The sequence below is a fragment of the Ictalurus furcatus genome, chromosome 19 (genome assembly GCF_023375685.1).
Source record: "Ictalurus furcatus strain D&B chromosome 19, Billie_1.0, whole genome shotgun sequence".
Classification (NCBI taxonomy): domain Eukaryota; kingdom Metazoa; phylum Chordata; class Actinopteri; order Siluriformes; family Ictaluridae; genus Ictalurus; species Ictalurus furcatus.
Window position 1 is genome coordinate 16,389,557 of NC_071273.1, and position 23,030 is coordinate 16,412,586.

At 41.2% G+C, this 23,030-nt stretch overlaps 1 protein-coding gene across 1 annotated transcript in view; it reads left to right on the forward strand.

Annotated features, from left to right (window-relative positions):
* The first annotated feature begins 385 nt into the window (after positions 1-385).
* Positions 386-23,030, forward strand: part of grip1 (glutamate receptor interacting protein 1) — a 305,869-nt gene continuing 283,224 nt past the window's right edge. The window contains exon 1 of the mRNA XM_053650250.1: positions 386-560. Within this exon, the coding sequence (XP_053506225.1) occupies positions 506-560 (55 nt within the window). The 5' untranslated portion in view covers positions 386-505. The remainder of the gene's footprint in view (positions 561-23,030) is intronic.

The following is a 23,030-nucleotide window of genomic DNA, read 5'->3' on the forward strand; positions in this document are numbered from 1 at the left end:
AACCCGAGCAGCGCGTTACAATCGCTTCATGATATGAATGAATGAATGAATGAATGAGGCCATATTGGGCTACAACACCGGAACAGACCATTGACGTCCCTGTACACATGCACGTTTACACGTTTGTCATGCATTTGGTTCTCTTTAGTCTTAAAACAACGTTCACCACATAAGAACTAAATGCAGTGACGGTGAGCACGGAAGCGCGAGAAGTCTCCGGTTATTTACGTGGGGTTGTAGTAGTAATAGTAGTGCCCACCTTTGCTGCCGGCTTTCCTCCTCCTCCTCCTCCTCCTCCTCCTTCTTCTTCTTGTTGTACGCTCGCGCCACACCGAAGCTGAGCGAGACGCACGCGGCGTTGAATTACAGCGCTCGCTGAAAAAGGAAGAGCCTGCAGTCTCGGTGAGGAGGGACATGCACGCGAGCGGAGCGCGTGTCGAGACCGAAAAGCGCGTGAGATTATGCGTTTGAGGCGGCTGTAAAGGCAAAGCACGCTGCAGAAAACATGCCGGGTTGGAAAAAGAACATCCCCGCTTGTCTTCAGGCCGACCAAGAAGGAGGTAGGAAACCGCGTTCCCTACATCATGCTTCTCTGATCACACACACACACACACACACACACACACACACACACTGTGGTTTGACTGATTCGGTTCTCGGGTGCAGTGTGTCTGTGTTCTGGGGTGAAAGTTGTCCCGGCTGTGTTCCACTTCATGTGTATGATAAAGTACCGGATGAATCTGAGACTCGTCTGAACGCGCGGATTGTTAGAACTTTGTAGCAGTTGTGTTGGAGTAAAGCGGCGCCTCTGCGGCGGCGGTGTTCAGAACCGGGGTGTTCAGAACCGAGTCCACAACACTGCACTTGTTTGCGGAATGTGCTTCAGTCTACAGTTAGACTTTATCTTGTCTGGTGTCCATTCCGCGTTTCACACATGGAAGTGCTACAGCATATATGTATGTACTCGCGAGTAACAACCGTCTCCGTGTTAAGTCCTTTATGTGTGTGTGTGTGTGTGTGTGTGTGTGTGTTTATAAATGCAATATCGCTCCGTCGCTATAGAGGTGCATCTGCTTTATATATCATGCGATTGTCGCTCATTGTTTGCAAGACATGTTTTCTGCTTTATTTTATGGTCACCCGTTATTAAAATCCATGACTAAACACGTCTGATCCTGACATCACATCTGATCCTGATTGCACATATCCCAACCCTGACTAAACACATCTGATCCTAATTGCACACATCCCGACCCTGACTAAACATGTCTGAACCTGACTAATCATATCTGATCCCGAATGAAGACATTAGATCCTGACTGCACACATCCCGACCCTGACTAATCATGTCTGATCCTAACTGAACACATCCCAGCCCTAACTGCACACATCCCGACCCTGAGTAATCACGTCTGATCCTGACATCACATCTGACCCTAATTGCACATATCCCGACCCTGACTAAACATGTCTGAACCCGACTAATCATATCTGATCCCGAATGAAGACATCTGATTCTGACTGAACCCATCCCGACCCTGACTACACACATCCCGACTCTTATTAAACACATCTGATCCTGAATGAACACATCCTGACCCTGACTAATCATATCTGATCCTGAATGAACACATCCTGACTGAACCAATCCCGACCCTGACTACACACATCCCGACTCTTATTAAACACATCTGATCCTGAATGAACACATCCTGACCCTGACTAATCATATCTGATCCTGAATGAACACATTCTGACCCTGACTAATCACATCCCGATTCTGACTAATCACAGCTGATCTTGAATGACCACATCCCGACCCTGACTAATCACATGTGATACTGAATGAAGACCTCTGACCCTGATTGAACACATCTTGACCCTGACTGAACACGTATCTGGTCCAGATCTGATCCTGACTGAATACATCTACTCCAGAGCCTGACTAAACACATCTGATCCAGGTCTGATCCTGACTAAATGCATCTGATCCAAAATCGGGTCCTGAATAAACACGAATGTTTCCAATCCTATCCTGACTAAGAACAACTGATCCAGGTCTGATCCCGACTAAACACAACTCATTCTCAGTCTACTTCCTCATCTTGATTAATCAGAGTTTGGGTTAGAATTGAATTCTAAACTTTGCAGCTTTGCTGACTGAACTAGACTATAGCCTTAAGATGTTTCTGTTGAAATATTTGTGATAAGTCTAGTGCTGTGTTTTCTTTGTTCTTCGTTCTGTGAGCAGTTAGCGGTTTGTGTGTTGCTCTGACGTCACAGTGCAGCGCAGTTACAACGGGGTTCAATGGAAGAAGAAAACTCTGATCTCAAACCTAAGTGATAATGATCACAATTTGCTATTGGCTCCTGAAAATAAGAGAACGAGGGCTTATTTTTTCACTCTACGCCATTTCTCAGTGACGTGTAATGCCATATTTATAGACGAAATAGAGACAGCAAATGTCGGGCTGAATGATCCAGAATGCATTGCTGCTACAACTATAGCAGAGACTCGGCTAGTTAGTGACCTGCGAGATAACACTGTTTCAATACGGCCCTGTAGAAGGGAAATATTTTCACACTGCGCACCACTACAGCACATTAGTAGGAATGTTTATGTTTGAGCTCCTCACTTCTTTTTGTCCTGTGCATAAATCCATCAGTCTGACAGATTCATTTTCAACCACTACCAGTAACTTTCCCACTTCGAACACGATTGTCCTGTTCTAAATGTTGGCCATGATGTGGTCGAGTCTCAGTTGGATTAAAAAACAGCTCTCTGAAGTCCGTAATTCACCATGACGGATCTGCTTTTAACTCCATGCAGTAGAGGAGGATGTGTTCGTACGTTCTGTAGGTCACGGGCTGAAGAATGCGAGGTATGGAAGGGAGTATGTGCTCTTTCCTTATAGCCGGGAACCTTTTCAGCTGTTTGAGGAGATGTAGTGTCAGCAGACTGAACGCTGGGTTGAGTAATAACATTATGTTTAGTAATAGCTGCTTCATCGCTCGAAGATCAAACTCATTAGAGGTTCATTGATAGAGCTATACCAATTAATTTTTCGAATGGCATATTATCGTTATAGTCCTCGTCAGGAATGAGGTGTCGGAACAGCTCTTGTCTTTATCTTGACGTTAATACCATCTATGTTAATGACACACACACACTTATTAGCCTCTGCTGTCTTGTAATCGCTCTGTCTTACTCATCAGATGGAGAGGTGTGTGAGTGACGTGTGTATGCACGTGCTGCGGCTTCGTCTCGCTCAGATTTTTGAACAGATCCTTAAAAAAAGAAGAAGATTTATTTATTTATTTATTTTGTTTTGAGAAAGTTTATCAAAGATTTAAGCCACGGGAGTGTTTAATAAAATTGCCAGTCTGATTAGGTCTAATCAGGACCTGTATTTTGATCATGATAATTAAGATGACATTTATATTATTTGAGTGCGTTTGGTTGATCAGATGTTATTTTGTTTGATTAAAGGAGGACTTTAATCATATATGTAAGGAAAGTCCACCCTGAGCAACTTATTAATCTTTGAATGCACCCCAAGTTTATTCTGTAATGATATTGAGGTTTTTTGTTTTTTTTTAGTTAAAACTTCATTCATTGACATTTTGGTCTATTTTCACTTTGGCTAACGATTTCCTATGTTACCCACAATGCCTTTCGACTACCTGCCGATAGTGGCGCCAGTGGGAATTGGCTCTGGTGTCAACGATGCAACAGCACTTTAGTCTTTTAGTCTGGCCGGCTCACTCACCTCTTCATCTGTTCAGTCTGCTCAAACAGATCAGCTTCCAAAGCTTCGACTTTCATGCCACCACCACCGACAACGCTATCATGCTTGTCGTCTTGTAGATTGATAACTAGCCAAGTCAAGTCTTTGTCGTAACTCAGAAATGTGTCATGTAGCTGCATTGCATTCTGGAACATTGAGTCCAGTATTTGTTGTCTCTGTTACTTCTAGTGGGAATTCTCATTAAGAGCGAGAAAAGAAGCTCTTGCTAGGTTTTTTTTTGGGGGGGCGGGGAGATGCTGGCTAACAACGAAATCTGGCCATTAGCATATCAGTTTTGAGATCACGTTCTCATGGGAATAATCAAAATACAGAACCAACAAACAAATTAGGACTAGACTTGCTAAGCATGTCACAAATATTTCAATATAAACATATTTAATGTGTGTCAGGGTGGATTTATTTATTTTTTCCCCTCCATGTAATCATGTAGCTGACCAGGTAAGAGTTAAAGGGTTCAACACACACATTTGGACTTTTGCCAGTTCTGGGATTTGAGCAACCTTCAAGTCACTGGCACAGAAGCGTAAACTCTGAGCCAAATTAAATTCCCCAAACTGGTCAGACTAAAAAAAAAAAACGAACCCGATCATCCAAAACAGAAGTAAAACACGCAATACTAGGCTAGTGCTCAACAACTAGCTTGTTAACAAGGACAATAAAACTGCACCAGCTTGTTACAGCACTACTTTAACCCAAAATGCCTGTGTACTGGTTCATAGCAAAATCCCCAAAGTGCCAGATTATAGCCGGGTTCACACTGTATGATTTGGCTACAAAATTTGAGAAATTTTAAGAATCCTAAAAGCTTCCTATAATCCTAGGCCAACATCTCTAGTCTTTGATTAACGGCCGTTGCGATCAGATTTTTCCTCCGATTAAATTCTGCAGTGTCAAAAGAATTGAGGCACAGTCCTGTTGTGTGGCTTCTCCTCCTCCGTACGAGTCTCCTTGCGTGCGTCCGTGTTTCGCGTCTTGACTGGCATACAGTCTGACATTACTGACAATGAGATCCTACAGTCTGACAAGCAACAGTCACATAGGACTATTAAAAATCACACAATGTGCACCCGGATTAAGTCTTAATGAGCAAGTGTCTCGCTTTCACATAGTCAGAAGAAAAATAAAAGGAAAAAATTGAAAGCAGTTGACTTTCCTTTGCTTTTACTTAAATATAGTGAACTAGAAGCATGTTTTTTTTTCCCCCCTTCTGTTACCTTCATTTTAGGACACGTTTACATGGTCACTACGTCTTTTTCTTTTATTTTAACGTCTAAAAGAATTGTGTGGGAGGTTGTACTTCATTATGTACAGAGTTCTGGGTTATGAACACATATTGTGGCTGAGCTAATGCTGCACATGCAAAGCTATAGTTGGGAAAATGCGATGAAAATTGAGAATGGCGATCGCCAATGCAATTATATTCACAGACCTGCACACACAGATGAACAATAAACATAATTAATGGATACATTTTCAACATATTTTCTCAATACGCTGCTTGCTTGTATCATGGTAACTGTTTTTAAGATTTGCAATCAACTTACCATATCACCTTTTTTGAAATGTTGTAAAATAACGTAGTGACAGTGTAAGTGTTTACGTTATTTAGGTTTGGAAACTATACGACAGTAGAAACTATTCGGTTTGGAAACGGTGTTTCTCTGGAAACAATAGGCGACCCTGTGACTCATACCATATTTCAGATTTCCTGTTCATACTAAAGCGTATATCAGTCCCGCCAGGATTTAGCGATTTATTTATTTATTTATTTTTATATTTTTTGGGCGATCGGAGAAATGAACATGAGATCAAGCAAACGCTGCAATATTCTGAGGAGCTTACAAGTTTTCAAAATCACGGCAGGTTTTCCCTAATATGGGCGGAGACGTGTCGTGTGACGTCATCATTCAGCCAAAGCCCTCTTCGATTCATATGCGTCGAACACGAGTACAGCTAGAAGCTCTCATTTGCCAACAAACATCACTGCGATAAACAATTTCATGCAGTTGCTGTTTTGCCATTTCAAGTAATTTTCCTCCAAAAAAAGCACCTTTGCATCGCAAATTTTGAAAACAGCCGCAGCAAAATCGAGCATTTTTTGGCTGCAACGGTCACAAAAAACATTGTCAAATCCTCTGTGGGCTGTGTAATACATTTGGGGCATGCTGTTACAGGAAAATAATCAACAACAGTGTTATATGACGCTCCAGAAGTTGATTTTTTTTATTTTTATTTTTATTTTTTTTTAATAATAGTGCATTTTATTCTCTTTTTTTTATACTACGGCAGTTTGCCAATGATTACAATGTTTTATTTATTTCTGAATCGTATGTAGTACTTTATAACCATTTACTAGTCACAGTTAATGTTTTGGAACATCTGCGCGACAAGTTAGTTCCTGTTATCAGTTACATTATGACAGCTTTTAGTTATTTTTTCCTCTCTCTTGAAAAAATGAGGCAAAAAAAAAACCTCAACCCTGGAGACTCCTTCCATAAATAAACCTCTCCTTACAGTAAGCTTCACCAGATCATATTATCAGATACGTATATGGTATCACCAGATCATATATCGTTACTATAGAAACAACAGTTTATTAGAACGAGCATGTGAATATACCGTAAACCTATGATTTTGTCATAGACAACGAACGAACGTTATCTGACCAATCGGATTCGAGAGCGGTGTTGTGGTGTACCCGTGAAACCGTGTGAAAAGCTTTAATGTGCGAGTAGTAGTGGTGGAAAGTCTTTGATAATATAAATAGCTTTATTCCTGAATAATTTAGTTAACACAGCCACCGCAGCTCTGTTGCATTTTTAAAGCTTGGCGTGGGAATGATCATTTGGGTCACAGGTACAGAGAGAAGGATACGGGAGTGTAGCTTAATGGAATGTGTGCGTGTGTGTGGGTTTTTATTTATTTATTTATTTATTTATTTATTTATTACTATTAGCTTTACTTCTTACCTGACACAACAGTGTGTATGTACTCTAATGACATTGTGCTTTCACAGCATGACTCCATATGCAGTGTATAATCCTGCATGCTGTTAGTGCCCAGCATGCCAACCCTCCTGATCTACTGCACTACAGTCTGCCAGTGTGGCATGTAATTGGGTTTAAAGAGGGCCGGGGTGGGGTTGAGCAGATCTCTCGAACACGGTGAGAATGTTTGCTGAATTTCAAACTCCTTCTTTACTCTGGCTTATATTGTTGAACTGAACGAGAGAGTGAGACGCCGTAGCACAGAACGCTCTCCCGTCTGCAAGGTATAAATGAAACTGTCTCCTTCTTTTGTGTGGAAATCATCGCTATTTATAATCGACTCTTTAACTATACAGAAATAGGTGGCTCATTCGCCACGTCTTGTAATCGACTTATCGGAGGCATTCAGACGACTTTTCCGCTGCAGCAGACAGGTTGATTCACTGGGTTAGCCATTACTCGAGGTCAAGTTTCCTCTTTGACGGAGTTACCTTATGGCAGCTTTTCCGCTGAATTATTCGATTACGTCGCACCCACTGAGTTTTTACTTGTTAAGCATTCATCGATCTTCTGATCTTCACTCAAATGTTGCTGAAGACTCCTTCACTGGTCTTGTGCAGTGTATTAAACACAAACCGGGCAGCGATGGAGCATTGCCAAGTGCACTCTATGTAAGAATAGCTAATGGAGTATACAGTAATACCATATGGTGAGTTAGTTAACTAGGTAAGTGCTCCATGGAGACTAAGTGTAATGAAGAAGCGTATGATTATCTTATTCTAATAAAGTTTGTAATGTAGCAAATTGTCAGCCAGACGTTGGCCAACATTTTGGCTGGGAGGTGTGCTGTTTTGTCCTCGAGTTACACGCGAAAGAATCCGGCTAGCGCAGGGGTTCCCAGACTAGGGGTCGTGACCCCTACATGGAGAAACTCTCAATCTCTACATTTGTTGGTTTTATTAATCTACTTTACAGATTAACGTTACAAATATCAGAGATGGAGTTTGTGTGCTGGTATTTTGAAAAGTTACTGGGAGTCACATTCAGACAAGCAACATTTCGGTGAATAGGGTAGACCTACATGTCATTTTCATCGACACTGCACTAGCACTGATCAGCACTAAAAATGGACACTTTTCCCCGTCAGTTTGCCTCCGCTGAACAAGCTAACATTGTGTTCCAACTTTATTCTAGACTATTATTGCGTACTAATACCCATGACAGCAATCACAACGACAGCGGGAAGGTTTAAGGGAGACTGAGACCGTCATTGTGTCAGAAAATCTGATTGACGGGGAAAATTTGGCTCTGAAATGCCATCTAATGAATGTCGTTTTTGCCTCAGGCTCCTTTGCTTCAGGTCGGGCCATACAGGCATGTGGAAAAATAAGTACACCCCATGGAAATTGTTGGCTTTTTTGACATATTTGGTCAAGCAAACGTTTGATCATCTTTGAAACAGTGCGTATTAATGACGTTGATATACTTCAACAAAACCAAAAGTTCAATCATTTAATTCAACAGAAATATCAATAGATGTGAGATTCTTCTGTGGAAAAAGTAAGTACGCCCTTGGGCTCAGATGCTAGTATTGCCCCCTTTAGCAGAAATAAATTTTGTAGGTGTTTTCCATAATTGTACATCAGTCTCTGATATCGGCTTGCTGGAATTTTTGACCCCTCTCCCATGCAATATTTTTCAGTTGCTAGATGTTTGAGGGTTTTTTGTTGCACATACTGCCCGTTTCAAATCCCGTCACAACATTTCAATGGGATTCAAACCCGGGCTTTGACTAGACCATTCCATAACCATCCATTGCTTCTTTTTGAACCATTCCTTGGTGGATTTGCTAGTGTGCTTCGGATCTTTATCCTGGTGAAAGGTCAAATTTTGGTTCAACTTTTGGTCAGATGGTCTCACGTTATCTTCAAGCACTCTTTGATATGATGCAGAATTCATAGTTGAATCAATGAATGTAAGCTGTCCAGTCCCTGAGGCAGCGAAGCAACCCCAAACCATAACATTTCCACCACCGTGCTTGGTATGAGGTGCTGCTCCAGAGCATTTAAAAAAAAAAAATGTCCAGAGCACATTATTCCAAAAAGTCTGGTCTTTGCCTATGTCCTCATTGGCAAACTGATGCTTTTTTCTTGGCACACCTCCCATACAGGTCAAATTTCTGCAATCTCTTTCTGATTATAGAAGCATGCACTTTGTAATTTTGGGGTTCTTGGTGACTTCTTCTTTTTGCATCAGACGGTCTGCTCTTGGGCTGAATTTGCTGGGACTGCCAGTCGTTTGAAATGATGCCGCATGTAGATTGTTTTCCTTAGATGTATTTCAAATAATTTGGAGATCTTTTTAAATCCCTTTCCAGACTCATAGGCATCCACAGCCTTTTTTTCTGAAGGCCTTAGGGAACTCTTTAGATCTTGGCATGATGACACCACACACCTCACTAACAAAGGGAACACCAGACACTAGATATGAGAGAGGAATAAATAAGACAGGTTCCACCTGCACTCCCTAAGCCGGTTCTAATCACTGGCACCCAATCCTGAACACTTGATTAAAATTATATGGATTTGAAGGTGTGATAAATGTAGAAGTGTACTTATGTGACTGATCTGTTTTTTTTTTGTTCATTTAAATTGTGAAAATGACTACAAAATGCCAATTTTATGTGTCATTTGAGTGTGTCACCTTTTTAATTAATAGGTACTGTTTCAAAGATGATCACTTACTTTACATATATGTATATTACTGGCATAATAAATTCTTGTGGGTTGTGGGTGGCACGGTGGGTTAAAGGTTAGCTCGTTTGCCTCGCAACTCCGGGACTGGGGGTTCGAGTCTCTGTGTGCTCAGAGTTTGCATCCTCTCCCCGTGCTTTGGGAGTTTCCTCCTTCCTCGGTTTCCTCTGTCGGTCCAAAGACATGCATTGAAGGCTGATTGACGTCTCTTAATTGTCCGTAGTATGTGAATGGGTGAGTGAGTGTGTGTGTGTGTGTGTGTGTGTGTGCGCGCGCGCGCGCGATTGCCCTGCAATGGTTGGCACCCTCTCCAGGGTGCCCCTCGCCTTGTCCTCTGGGATATGCTCCAGTCTCCCTGGCGACCCTGTGTAGGATATGCGGTATGGAAAATGGATGGATGGATGGAATTTGGGCTTGTTTGCCCAGAGTTTGGGAAGGTCTGGGCTAGCATCTTTATTTTTCTTTTGATGTATTTCACCATTAGGTGTCTGTGTGTAGTAGCACATGAGTTATTTGACAGGTCTTTGCTGTACATGAGTTTGCTCAGTTGCTTGGTCTTCTTGACTCTGAAAAGATGATCCTGGCATCTGTGCATGCTAATTAATCCACCAACTGCCCTACCGACAACCGGATTGCACTTTGGTTGCTCTATGTAGTGTAGCAGGTGGTGGAGTTGCAAAAGATGCAGTTTGCTTACAGCATCAAAAGCGTTTATTTGCGGAAAGTCAGTAAGGTGTGTGTGTGTGTGTGTGTGTGTGTGTGTGTGTGTGTGTGTGTGTGTGTGTGTGTGTGTGTGTGTGTGTGTGTGTGTGTGTGTGTGTGTGTGTGTGTGTGTGTGTGTGTGTGTGTGTGTGTGTGTGTAATTTTTTTCTTTCTTTCTTTTCCTGTTTATTGCACTGATTATGAATACAAAAACACTAATAGGCCAGATATGAAATCTGCTTGCTCCAGGCACCCAGGATACTGATTTGTCTACTCCTGCACTAACTAGTACCATTCGGTCTCTCACTATAGCAGAATGCAGCAATGATTACTGAATCAAGTCATGAAAAGAAAAGGAATAGAATACATCATCACTTATGGAGACGAATTAAATATCAAGTGAGTGCAACTGCACTGAAAGCTTTATGGTGAGGTAGTAGGAAAAAGACATTTAAGTAATTAAAATATGATTGCTTCTTTAGTGCTCGGTTGTTAGCAATACAAATAGATTTCCTCTGTCTCTGTTGTTGACACATCTGTAAGGTTAGCCTGAATAGAGCTGATTTAAATGAACAATGGATTTTGAGTAGCACTGAGAGAATCGCAGTATGCATGCTGTATTTCTTCATATTGTCTTCTTTTTCTATTATTCCTCATAGGACAAATTCTGGTTCAACAAACGGTGGAGCGAAAGAAAGAAGGGCAGGCTTGAAAATGGTGACTCATTTGCATTACCACAAAAACTGATGTCCCCCCGTTGATTTTTATTTTTTTTAATGTTTTTTTTTTTTTTTGCAAAATTGGACAAATAAACTATCTTGACACGCATTTCTTTCTGAAAAGGAAAATAACCTTAATTTAAAACGCCATTAAAAGGTGAAGTCATTTGTGTTGCCTGCTTGTGTCGACATTTATTTCCTTTTGAAAGGTCGCTTACTCAGGTCTCTGCAACTTTAGCAATATGCTATAGGTCTTTCCAGTTTCCTCTTTGAGAATGAACTTGGCTTGAATGATTGCTTTTAGGGGGAACAAAAATTGCTTTTGTTTTTGTCTGCTCAGGTTCTCTGTTTGTCTTGGATGTCACTGGTGTTTGCAGCAAGCACATACAAGTCTCAATCCATAAGGATAATCCAGTGAATTCTAGGCTCATGTTGCCGGGGGCAAACAGACTGGCATGGGTTCAGCTCGTGAACTTTTATACATCATGGGAAAATTAGACACCACTGTGGAACCTGATCACTGTTAGGTTTAGTTTTTTTGTTGTAATTGTTTAGCCTGTGAGGAAAGTAATTGCTTTAGGCCATGTATTTGCTGATAGATATTGTGTTCATACTGCTCGACTCGGTCTCCTTGGAGAGACGTCATCGCCAACATCACTCTCTGTTCATCTCCCTGCTGTGTCTGAGTATAATGTCTTCTGAGCCTTTGAAAGTACAAATAACCTTGAGTATGCGTGAACCAGAACGCTTTACACGGGAGCTGTGTTTTTGAATGTGTCCAAACATGAATCTGGGATACGTGTGATGACCTTTTGCTCCGTTAGGCCTGTGGTGCATTTCCTGACTTTAAGATTGCTAGCACTGTTGCCCTGGGCTTTGGACTTTTGGTACCGTGTGTATGTGTGCGCGTGAGAGACAGCTTGAGGGACACTCCCTGTTGGCCCTTAGGATTCATCGGACATCATGGAGTCAATAGATAATAAGATAGTAATAGAAAACCACGTAGACCATTTATTCTGTGGTTGTTCAAGGGATCATCATCAACGGGTATAATATACATTTTCTTCATAGTCGTTGTGATGCACATTCAGCCATAACTCTAAAATATAGAATCTGAAAGTGTTCTTCATGCCATGTAGGTGTTGTAGGTGATGCCTGTTTTTGACTCTTGAATGCTAAAATTGCAGTGATTATTTTTAAAATGAGCCGACACGATGGCCCTGTGCTTAATAGCCTCTCATCCACTCCTCTAAATGTGCTGGGTGAAATCTCGTCCACTTAAATAAAGAATGAAGACAAAATGTCAGCACTTTTCAGGTCCGTGTATGCTGTGCCCTCCAGAAGTATTGGCACCCTTCATAAAATTAGTACCAGTGGTTCTGTAAAACAAACATTGCACACAATAATAATCATTCTGAATGTTCGAAAAGTGGTTGCCGTTAACATTTCCTGTTTCCCCAGGGGTATAAATAGGAGGTTGCACACATGTAAAATTCATTCGTCATCCATTGCCGTGGACAAGACCAAAGAACTTTCCAATACAAAAGAGACAAATAGTTGTTGGCCTGCACAAATTAGGTAATGGATTTAAAAATACACAAGCATTTAAAATACCTATTATTATTACCTAATATTAAAAGAGAACAAAGATCTGCTGTTTTAAAATGTTATCAGTTTTACAAAACAAGAAAGAAGCCCTTCCTGAGAGCATCTCACAAAATGCAATGCCTGCACTTCACCATGTAATATATATAATATATAATTTTATAGCCTTAAATAATTTTATTTAAAAACGTTAAATGAGACTTTATTTTAACACTTACATCAGTGAAACAACTCAATACAGCCTTGTGTCGCGTTGTTGCAATGAGAAACGGATACTGTACGATACCGTGGGATACAGTATTGTGATCGCCCCGGGGAGAAGGAGAAGAAGTGGAGACATGGACATAGTCGCACGTTTCCCTTTCATTAGGCACGAATCCAAAATGTTCCCAGATCGCCGATAGCTGAATTCGCCTGACTGGATTTTACTGCGCTCAAAGAAACCTGCGCCAAACTAACAGCCAACACCATATAAGGCATTTGGTTATGATTATGTAATTTGTGTTTTAAATATAAAATCTCCCTCTATATTGTAGGCTATAAATACAAATGAATATAGCAACTGTTATTATTCTACTTGAATACAAAACGTTGGACTTTGTACTTGTCACAGTGCCCACTCAAGCAGAAACATTAACATGGCGTGGGATGTGACACTACCGCATGAGGCACTCCACCACTGCGGTGGCAAACAACCAACTGCCGGTGGCAAACTACCACCGCGGTGGTGCGGTTGTCATGGCCACTGTCACAGCCCTATTTTCATCACGTTGCCTATATGTTTATGATCAAGTTCAAGATCAAGTCAATCTAATCAACTTGCCGTATAGTTAAATACCATATTAGGGATTGGCGATATATCAGTAGAAATTCTCCCCACAATAAGAATTAGTCTTCCTGCGATAATAACGATAAACCCTAGTTGATGACGTAATGATGATAATGATAATGAGTCTTTATTGGTCACATACATTACAGCACAGTGAAATTCTTTTCTTCGCATACCCCAGCATGTCAGGAAGTTGGGGTCAGAGTGCAGAGTCAGCCATGATGCAGCGCCCCTGGAGCAGAGATGGTTAAGGGCATTGCTCAAGGGCCCAACAGTGGCAGCTTGGCAGTGCTGGGGCTTGAACCTGATCTGTAACCCAGAGTCTTAACCGCCAAGCCACCACTCCCCCCAGCCGCCCCTGCACCACTGTATTTCTGTGTGCGACGGTCTGCGACCCATTCGCAGTTCACGTGCAGCGCGAAAACAAGTACGGCGGAAGGCGGACGTGAATCTGAGGAGGAGTTTATCGCTAAACGAAGAACTATCTCCACAATCTGGAACTGGTTTGGTTACAGGAAATCAGTTTTACTTTTTAGATCAATGTTTGTGTTTCTGAGGCTCTCAAGACTGCATGCAGCTGTCACTTGTAGCAAAAAACAGTGGTGCATGGTACTATATTTATATCGTCACTGATATCATTATCGCAATAAATACCAGAAAATATCGTGATATAGTTTTAAGTCCATATCGCCCATCCCTATACCCTATAAACTATAAATACATTCTCTGTCTATCTGGAAGACCTCAGCCTCGCGCTAATAACGTGAAGACAAGATAAGCCGTCCTAATTGGAACCTGCTATTGATCCATTATTTATGATTCAATTTGGAGAACAAAAGTCTGCTTTTAAAGTACTGAGCCCAAGTAAGAGACTGCAACTCGAGAGCATTTAGAGAGCAGATGTCACTGCCATGCTGAAGCTTTCTCGCTCGGTCATTAATTACGGCTGGGAATTGCAGTAGAGTACATCAGTGAGGACATCTAGCACTCATGAAGCAAACCCTTTCCTGGATTTATAGTTGTGTGCTTACATAAACCGAGCAGCGCAAGGATCAGCAGCTCTAAATAATCTGCGGAATGAATGCGGTCTGATTGAGATAAACGCTTGTCTGTCATGTACTGTAGTCCGATACAAAAGCACAACGTGTTTGCTGTGAATAGCATCACTGATTTCGAATGCAACAATGTACCGTTTCTATTTAGCGAGTTGGAACTGGTTATTTTATTTGGTTGAAATCGTAGTGTTTGCGCATAGAGATTTTGAGCTGACGAGATCAGTCAGTAAAGATAAGATGAGGTTTTTCGCTGCGATGATTGTGAGTGAGCTAAAGGACACGGCGAATGACAATACCACAATCAGCATATTTCGCCCCAGGATAAGCTCTTTTATCTTCACACGACCTCATCAAGGGGTGGAACCGGCAAAGAAAAGGCAAGGTGACATTGCGATTCAGATTGTTTCTGCACCAGTATAGTAAACGAATTGAAGTTGGACTAGATGAAGGGTTTTATTGGTGCGTTCTGAATTGGCCCGTTATCTAAATGAACCCTTTCCAGTGAGTCAAGACTCCAAGAAGATCAGCATCAATTTGGCATAAATGCAACCGAGTCATTTTATCAAAGCAGGAAACGGATCAGTTCGTGTTTGGTTTAACTGACGCGTTCGTCGAATTTCACATGACCTCATATGACCATGTTTTCAGACTGATCTGCAATGACACAAAGGGAGTCTTCTATCTTTTCTTACCCTCTTCTTCAGTGTCAAATTTATTTTGTACTGTCACAACTGTCAGCTCAAGCAACTATTGATTTCTGCTCCAGATCTCTGGATGTGAGAGGGCGAGCACTCCTTCTGTCCACACGTCGTGCTTCTGAAGCACTTAGCATGCCAAACAGAATTATCCAGGGTGATACTATTACCGTTTCATAAAACCGCAAATGTGAATTAGCGTAATTGTCAGTTGAGGATTATTTAAGTGGATAAAGGAATCTCAACCATTTTTTCCAGTGGAGAAGCAGGGGTGTCGTCCCCCCCAACTGGATCGTTGTCATGAGGGTTTTTGCCCATCAGATCAGATCATGGTTTAGTGTCCCATCTTAAAATCCCCATGAAATCAAACTTGAACATTAGTATGAATAGGTTAGCCTTAGGGTTATCTGTAAGCTAGTGCGCTCTAAAACAGTGACAAAATTTGCATTTAGAAGATATACGCATTCAAAATGTACAGTCTCTCTCTACTGCTAATACGATCAACAATTTCGATGACATCACTCTGCACTTCAGCGTCTCAGATTTCTGTTCAAACAAATGCGCTCTAGAATCTGAAGTGTCCCGCCCCCGACGTTGTCATTGTTGAGCGAGAGAAATCATATCAGTAAGCATGGGTCTTTGGCTGTTCAAACGTGTGCGTTTTATTCAGTTTTCCCACTATAAGTTGGTTAAGAAGGAAACGGCTTGAATTTATTCACTTTATTGCTCAGGCTCGTGTCCATGATACTAACTTAGGTAAGCTAAACACTATTGGATATTTAAAATGTGGGTGGAGCCACTCGATCTGTCCCGCCCTGACTTCCTGTTTCAGTGGAAATACATCAATACATGGAATAACGCTGTGCGTTTCAAGGCACTTCATGGGGAATTTAATAAACAGGATAGATTTTTTAAAAAAAAAAACACATCATGCATCCAGTTTCTTGGATATTTCTACTACTACTACTCCTTTCTGTGTGTGCAAATAATAATGGCATCTTAACAAGAGAAAATATCTTGAATGAAGGCAAATGCATCTGATAATGACATTTTTACACAAGAAGGTGAAAACTGAAAACTACCGGCTTTCTTGATGTGAAATTGATGCCTGGTTTTGGACATATCTCAACTTCAGGTTTGATCATTTTCTTTCCAAAAGTGAAATGTGCTTTTAAATCTTTTATTCTGACAGACATGTCAGAAGATGTCATGACAAGTAGCTATTCAACAACCTGACATTTACTGTGTGAGGAAATCACAGCTCCTTACACAACATGATCTTTGCAATAAGATAGCCTAGGTAAGATTAAAGAGTAAATAAAACCATTTCCATGTCCATCCATCCATTTCCTGTATTGCTTATCCTACACAGGGTTGCGGGGGAGCCTGGAGATTATCCCAGGGAACTCGGGGCACAAGGTGAGGGACACCCTGGACGAGGTGCCAGTCCATCACAGGGTGCAATCGCACACACATTCACACACACTACGGACAATTTTGAAAATCAGCCTACAGTGCATGTCTTTGGACTGGGGAGGAAACCGGCCTACCCTGAGGAAACCCGCTAAAGCAAGGGAAGAACATGCCATTTCCATGTCATCTTGGTGAAATATATTTGTTGTCTTTTGGTTTTTTTTTTAAACATCTGATGGGTTTTCCCAGGCCGCCACACGTATAAGATTGAGACGTCTATTTGTAGGAGGCCCATTTCTTGGTCTTAAAATAATTCAAATGATTTGCCAATGTATTGCCCATAGAAGGACCAGAGAAGTATGTCACGTCTGCTGCTTTTGGGTTATTGCTTCACAGTCAGGCATTTAAACTCATGGGTCAAAAGAACACTTGCTGACACTCAAATAACTGGTCTAGCATGCAAAAAAACTAAACAAAAATCTCAATATAGACTGTTAAACAGTTCTCTTCACTGAGCAGCAGGAATGGCAGTCACCCAAGGATGTCCATCATAGCACAGTTTGCCCTCATGACTCCGTCTTTTTTTCTCTCAAACTAATGCAGAAGCACAGTGTAGAAGAAACGAAACTGTAGACGCAGAAAGAATGCTCAGTGTGAGGCTCAAATTCTGCTCCTGCTCCCTGCTGTGTACTTAATATTGAGCTGTGCCTTCACTATCTATGGTGACTGTAGCTGTGTTCTGAGTGCGCTACAATGAACACCATAGTGCCTTTTTCTTTATGCCATTGCAGTCCTCTCGCTGTTGTCACACCGATTTAATTCAACTCGTCAGCGAGCCTCACGCAAGTGTTCTCACTTAATTACAGGCCATGTTCAAGTGTGACGCCTGATATTGGGTTAGTCTTCAGCAGGGAGGAGACATCATGGCTACTGGGGTATGAAACGCAGGGAAACGAATGTTGTGGGCTAATTTGACATTTTGTGGTCTGAGGAATCCTTTTTGCTGTAAAGTCATGTGGAAAAATGAGTAAAGCATATAGATCCCATGAATGACAAAACACCACAGGAATCTTGATTGTGAATCATCAATGGGGTGCTGCATGATTTTCACAATTAATTTGATTAATTCTTTTAATTGATAATCTTTTAACACAATTTTCAAAATGTTCTAATAGGGATTTCACATGTTTTCATATATATATATATATATATATATAATATATAAAATGAAAAAAAGTAAGTTAATTAAATCATAACTTATAAAAAATAAGAAATCGTAATCGAGATTATTTATTTATTTATTTATTTATTTATTTATTTATTTATTTTCTGCAATATCGCCCAGCCCTAGGATGAGAAATGAAAACCTGTGCTGGAAGGATGTTCGTTCGTAATAACTCTTAGGTCATTGTCTAAAATGGCCACACATTACCGCTGTATCTGTTATTGCAGAGAGTGAGGGGGAAATTGGGTCTCGACTGTGTTTTAAAATCGCTGTGAAAAAGCTGCCGCGCTTTGTAAAGAAGCACAGATAAGGACCGGCAATATATATTGTAGCATCTTCTGAATGTCTGGGAGGGAAATCGTGTAGGAGCGAAGGAACTGATAAGGGCAGGCTTAAGCGGTTTTTTTGGAATTGCACATTACGCAGGCTGGAAGATATGCAGGTGAGTTAGTGCTGGGCCGAGCTTGAGGATAAACCCCGCTGTAGCCTCAGCAGTATAATAACGAGCTGAATTAAATACTGTCCACATGCTGGTGCCGTATTTCTGCTTTCTGTAGCATTTAATACGTCGCGTCGATGTGTATAAATACTTGGTTAATAATAATAACAATAATAACTCGGCATTCTCATTTGACCTGTCAGTACCCTGGATGCCCAGGAAAGCAGATTTTAAGGAAGATTTCCAGCTTTTTGGTGAAACTTTGGCCTATAACTTTTTATTGAGGATACAACTTATGATTTTTTTTTTGTTGTTGAGGTTACGTACTACATCACAAATTTTATCAGGATGGATAATGACTAGGGGGTGCAGTGGCTTAGAGGTTGGCACATTTGCCTCGCACCTCCAGGGTTGGGGGCTCGAGTCCTGCCTCTGCCCTGTGTGCATGTTCTCCCCATGCTTCAATGGTTTCCTCCAGGTACTCCGGTTTAATCTCTCCGTCCAAAGACATGAGCTGTTTACGTTAGTCTGTAGGAATGCACTTCATTAGCTAACTAGCTGGCCCTATGTTATTGTCACATTAGCTTCCACTTTTTTTTGGTTTTCTGGGCAAACGTAACATGAGACTGGGCAAGTCATCATTTGTCCATCCCTGACCCCTTACTTCTAAAGTTTTTCTCAAAGCAACAGACAGGGCCGCCAGAGCAACGGGGGCAAGCTAGCGTTTTAAACTATTGAGGTGGTGACCCAGCACTTCAGGTCTGACTCGGTTGAAAACATTTCCCCTAAACGGGATCTCCTATGAGCGATAAAGGGTTAACCACGCTTTGACGCTTACTGGCGCTTAATAATCGTGCGTTGAGTCGGTATCGCTAACGTGTCAGTAAGGCGGTCCACCCAGGATTTAGCAATTTTTGCGATCACAGAAATGAACACAAAATCAAGGAAACTATATAAAACAATATTTTGAGAAGCTTGCAATGTTTCAAAAGGACCGCAGATTTTCCACAGATTTGGGCCAAGGCGCGTCATGTGACATCATCACACTGCGCCATTCAGCCAAAGCCCTCTTCGGTTCACGTGCGTCGAACATGAGTACAGCTAGAAGGGCTCATTTTCCAACAAACATCACTGTGCAAAATTTGTGCGAAAACAATTTTCTGTAATTACAATTTCACCTATTTGAGTATTAAAAAAAAAATAATAAATTCCCCAAAAAAGCACATACATCTCTGCAGCAAAATCAAGCATTTTTGGCCAAAATAATCACAAAAAAGCTCCATGAAATCCTGTACGGTCTGGTAAGGCTTGCTGGAATTTTTTATTATTATTATTATTATTATTATTATTATTTTTTAGCAAACACAATTAGTATAGTGGAAAACCACCTTCTGCAGAACGTGAACATGTCTTCGCTTTTTAAAACATATTTTAGAATTAGCCCTATCTAACTGTGAACTAATTCTTTCGCTGTTATTACCCACCTGAGGAGTAAAATGCAAAATGAAGAAGCATGTGGGGTCGAAACAAACTACTCCAGACATTCATTAAAAGCCATGTTGTGCCCTGTTATTGTATTATAAACAGACCCTGGCTCGATACAGCACGAAAAGCAAAATACGTAGTTAGTTTGTATGTTTTTATAGACGAATGACAGATGTACCTCTTGTTCTCTCAGACAAAAATCTTACCCCACCACTTTTAGAGTAGTGCTTGAGTTCTAAGAAGAAAGATATTACGAGTATACACAATGTAATGTGTGGTTCCTACTTAATTCTAGTTTTAAGGTTAGAGGTCAGACTGTATTCTACTAATGAAAGGCAGCAGAGATGTAAACATGAAGTGATGAACCGGGACCTGCTCTATTGTGGCTGTCTTTTAGAGGGAAAAAAAAAGATCCAGAACAGTGTGTGTATGTTTTCAATTTGCAGTCACGTATACTCACTGACCACCTTATACCTTTTATACTGTAGTTGTACAGTCAAAGGGCACTGATCTAACACAAGGTAAATTTAAACCACTCGAGGATAGAGCTACTGAATTATTCAGTTTATTCAAATTATTGAAGTATTTGCAGTTTTATTCTTGTTTGTCATGCTTTCAGTTTTGTGTATATTTGCGTGCGAGAGAAATCCTGAAATTGCCCTGGAGGCATTTCGATGCACGTATAGTATGCAGATGTCCAAAAAGTTGCCCAGCGCTGAAACAAGCTCCTCCGCAGTTATTGAATTACGCACAGTGATTTAACAGCATTGGATACGGTAGATGACACCAGATCTGTGGAGCCATATGGGAGTGTAATTTATCTAATCTGCTTTTGCCCCCTTAGCAAGGTGCAGGCAATCATCAGACAGTAAACAACATAATGATGCAGCACGACCGTCCCGTGATGGATGGGTCCAAAACACAGTGTCGGATTTGGGGGTCAGTTTGTGAAAGCAGGCACGAATGCATCGGTGACTGAATCGAGCCTTTTTATCGTAATGGGTGCTCATTTAGAGGAGGATACTGTTCTTCAGCTCGGAGCTGGCACGTACTGCAAGCAGTGGCTACGCCAAGAGCCTGCTGTCAGCAAGCGCACTGACAGCTTAACTGCCTGATGAGGCATTGTCAGCTCGCCAAGCCCGAGCTCCTCTGTACTGATTAACCAATATCGCAGACATCAGTGTAACCGTGGGTGTAGGATGAGGAGCTGCCGTTTCCTGTTCTCTCCTGCTGCTTTATGGGAAACGCGGTGAAGAACATGACGTATCGCCAGTGTTCTCAGCACCACTCGGAGATTATTCAAATGACGAGCACAAATTTCAATGATCTAATGTTACCTGAGCAGTAGGGGCGGATGATATTGTGCTACGCTCCTCTACTGTACTTGATGTTTTCAGGATCCGTGAAGTCCGTCACAGTAATTTAGCGTGCTAAGATAGTACCAGCAAGACTGTAGTGCTGAAAATAAAACCTCCGAACAGTGTATGAGTTTAGCAGTTCTTGTGTACCAGTTGGATTTACGTCTAATCCGCTACTTCTGATCAGTTTGTGAAATGACTGACTAGGGGTGCATGTGGTTATTTAATTATCTGTATTTATTTTGTCAAGCAAAATGCTGACTTCTAAGAGGTAGCTAGTTGGGAATGTATAGCTACACTGAATTTATTATTTTTTTTTTACCAATATTTTGTAATTGCCTGCTTACTACAGAAGACAGAAAGGGCTAAAATTCTTATTCTTAAATTCCCTGTTAAGTGCCTTGAAACGCGCAGCGTTATCCGACATGTTGACGTAATTTCCACTGAAACAGGAAGTAGTAGGACATATCGAGTGGCTCCTCCCTCTTTTTAAATAACCGAAAGTGTTGGGCTTACCTCACGGCCGTACTTGTCTGTTAGTACTAGAGGTCGTCTGATTGATCGGTTTTGCCGATTAATCAGCACCAATAACCGAGTTCTGTTACTGGAATCTATTACCGGCAAAAATCCACATCGATAGTTTTTCCCGGCTACTTCCGTTGCTGGAGCAGCTGAGAAGGATCCGCTGTCATTATACAGTATGAGAGCGGCCTGTAGAGGCTAAAGAAACCCTATCACTGATGTATTTTGTTGTGTTATTTGAAGTTGTTTTTTTAATTCATTTTAGATTTCTCACCTGTTATTTGGAGCGCTACTTTTTGGTTCAGTTGAGATGTATATCTTTTATTTACTTTAATCTTTATTAATAGTTAATATTAATTAGTATCTGTAAAATCCTGTAAAACCGGTCAACCTCTAGTTAGTACCATGGACGTGAGTCTGAGCAGTCAAGTGAATAAATTCAAGCCGTTTCCTTTCGTCACCAACTTACAGTCAGAAAACTGAATAAAACGCACGTGTTCGAACAGAAAAAGACACATTTATGACCCATGATATGATTTCTCTCGCTCAACGACGGCAACTTAAAGGTGATTTTTAGAACGTCGGGGGCGGGACACTTCAGATTCTAGAGAGCATTTGATTGGACAGAAAATCTGATGAGACTCTGAAGTGCAGAGTGATGTCATCGAAATTGTTGATCCATACTAGTGGTAGAGAGAGACTGTACATTTTGAATGCATATATCTTCTAAATCCGAATTTTTTGTTATTGTCTTAGAGCGCACTAGCTTATAGATAACCTTAAGGCTAACCTATTCATATTAAAAGCCACAAAAGGTCCATTTGGATTTTATGGGGACTTTTAAGATCAGTGATAGCCATGATATGTCTAGGATATCATGATTAATAATTATACCAGGCAGGTAGTTATTAGGTGTGTTAAATGTATGTTGCTTATTGATTGAAACATTAGATTCAGAATAATACTCTGCTTGTTCACAGCCTTCGGTGCTTTCAGCAAACATGCGTGTGTGTGTGACCTGTCGTGGTGCTGCTGTTTAACACAGATGCTATGGTGTAAAGATTTAGGCTCCCTTGACATGCAACACCTGCTTTCGATTTTCACAATCTAACCAGGGGCAAAGGGTTTGCAGTGTCCCACTTGTCTCTCCCAGGGGGTGACTCATGGCTTACATGGCTAAGTCAGAATAGTAATTGTTCAATGCGATTCAACGAGCGGTCTCCTGCGTGTGCAATAATAATGGCCCCTGCTGCAGCCTTTCTGAATGATTCATTATCTGCCGTTGCATCACCTAAGTGTTAGCACTGAGTATTAGCATTAGTGACTACTCGCCTCTGAGCACTAATTGAACAAATTATCAATGCCTCATGTAGATAACCCATTAACGGCAGGCCTCTGACCATTTTTCAGCTGCTCGTACAGAAGCTGCGCTTT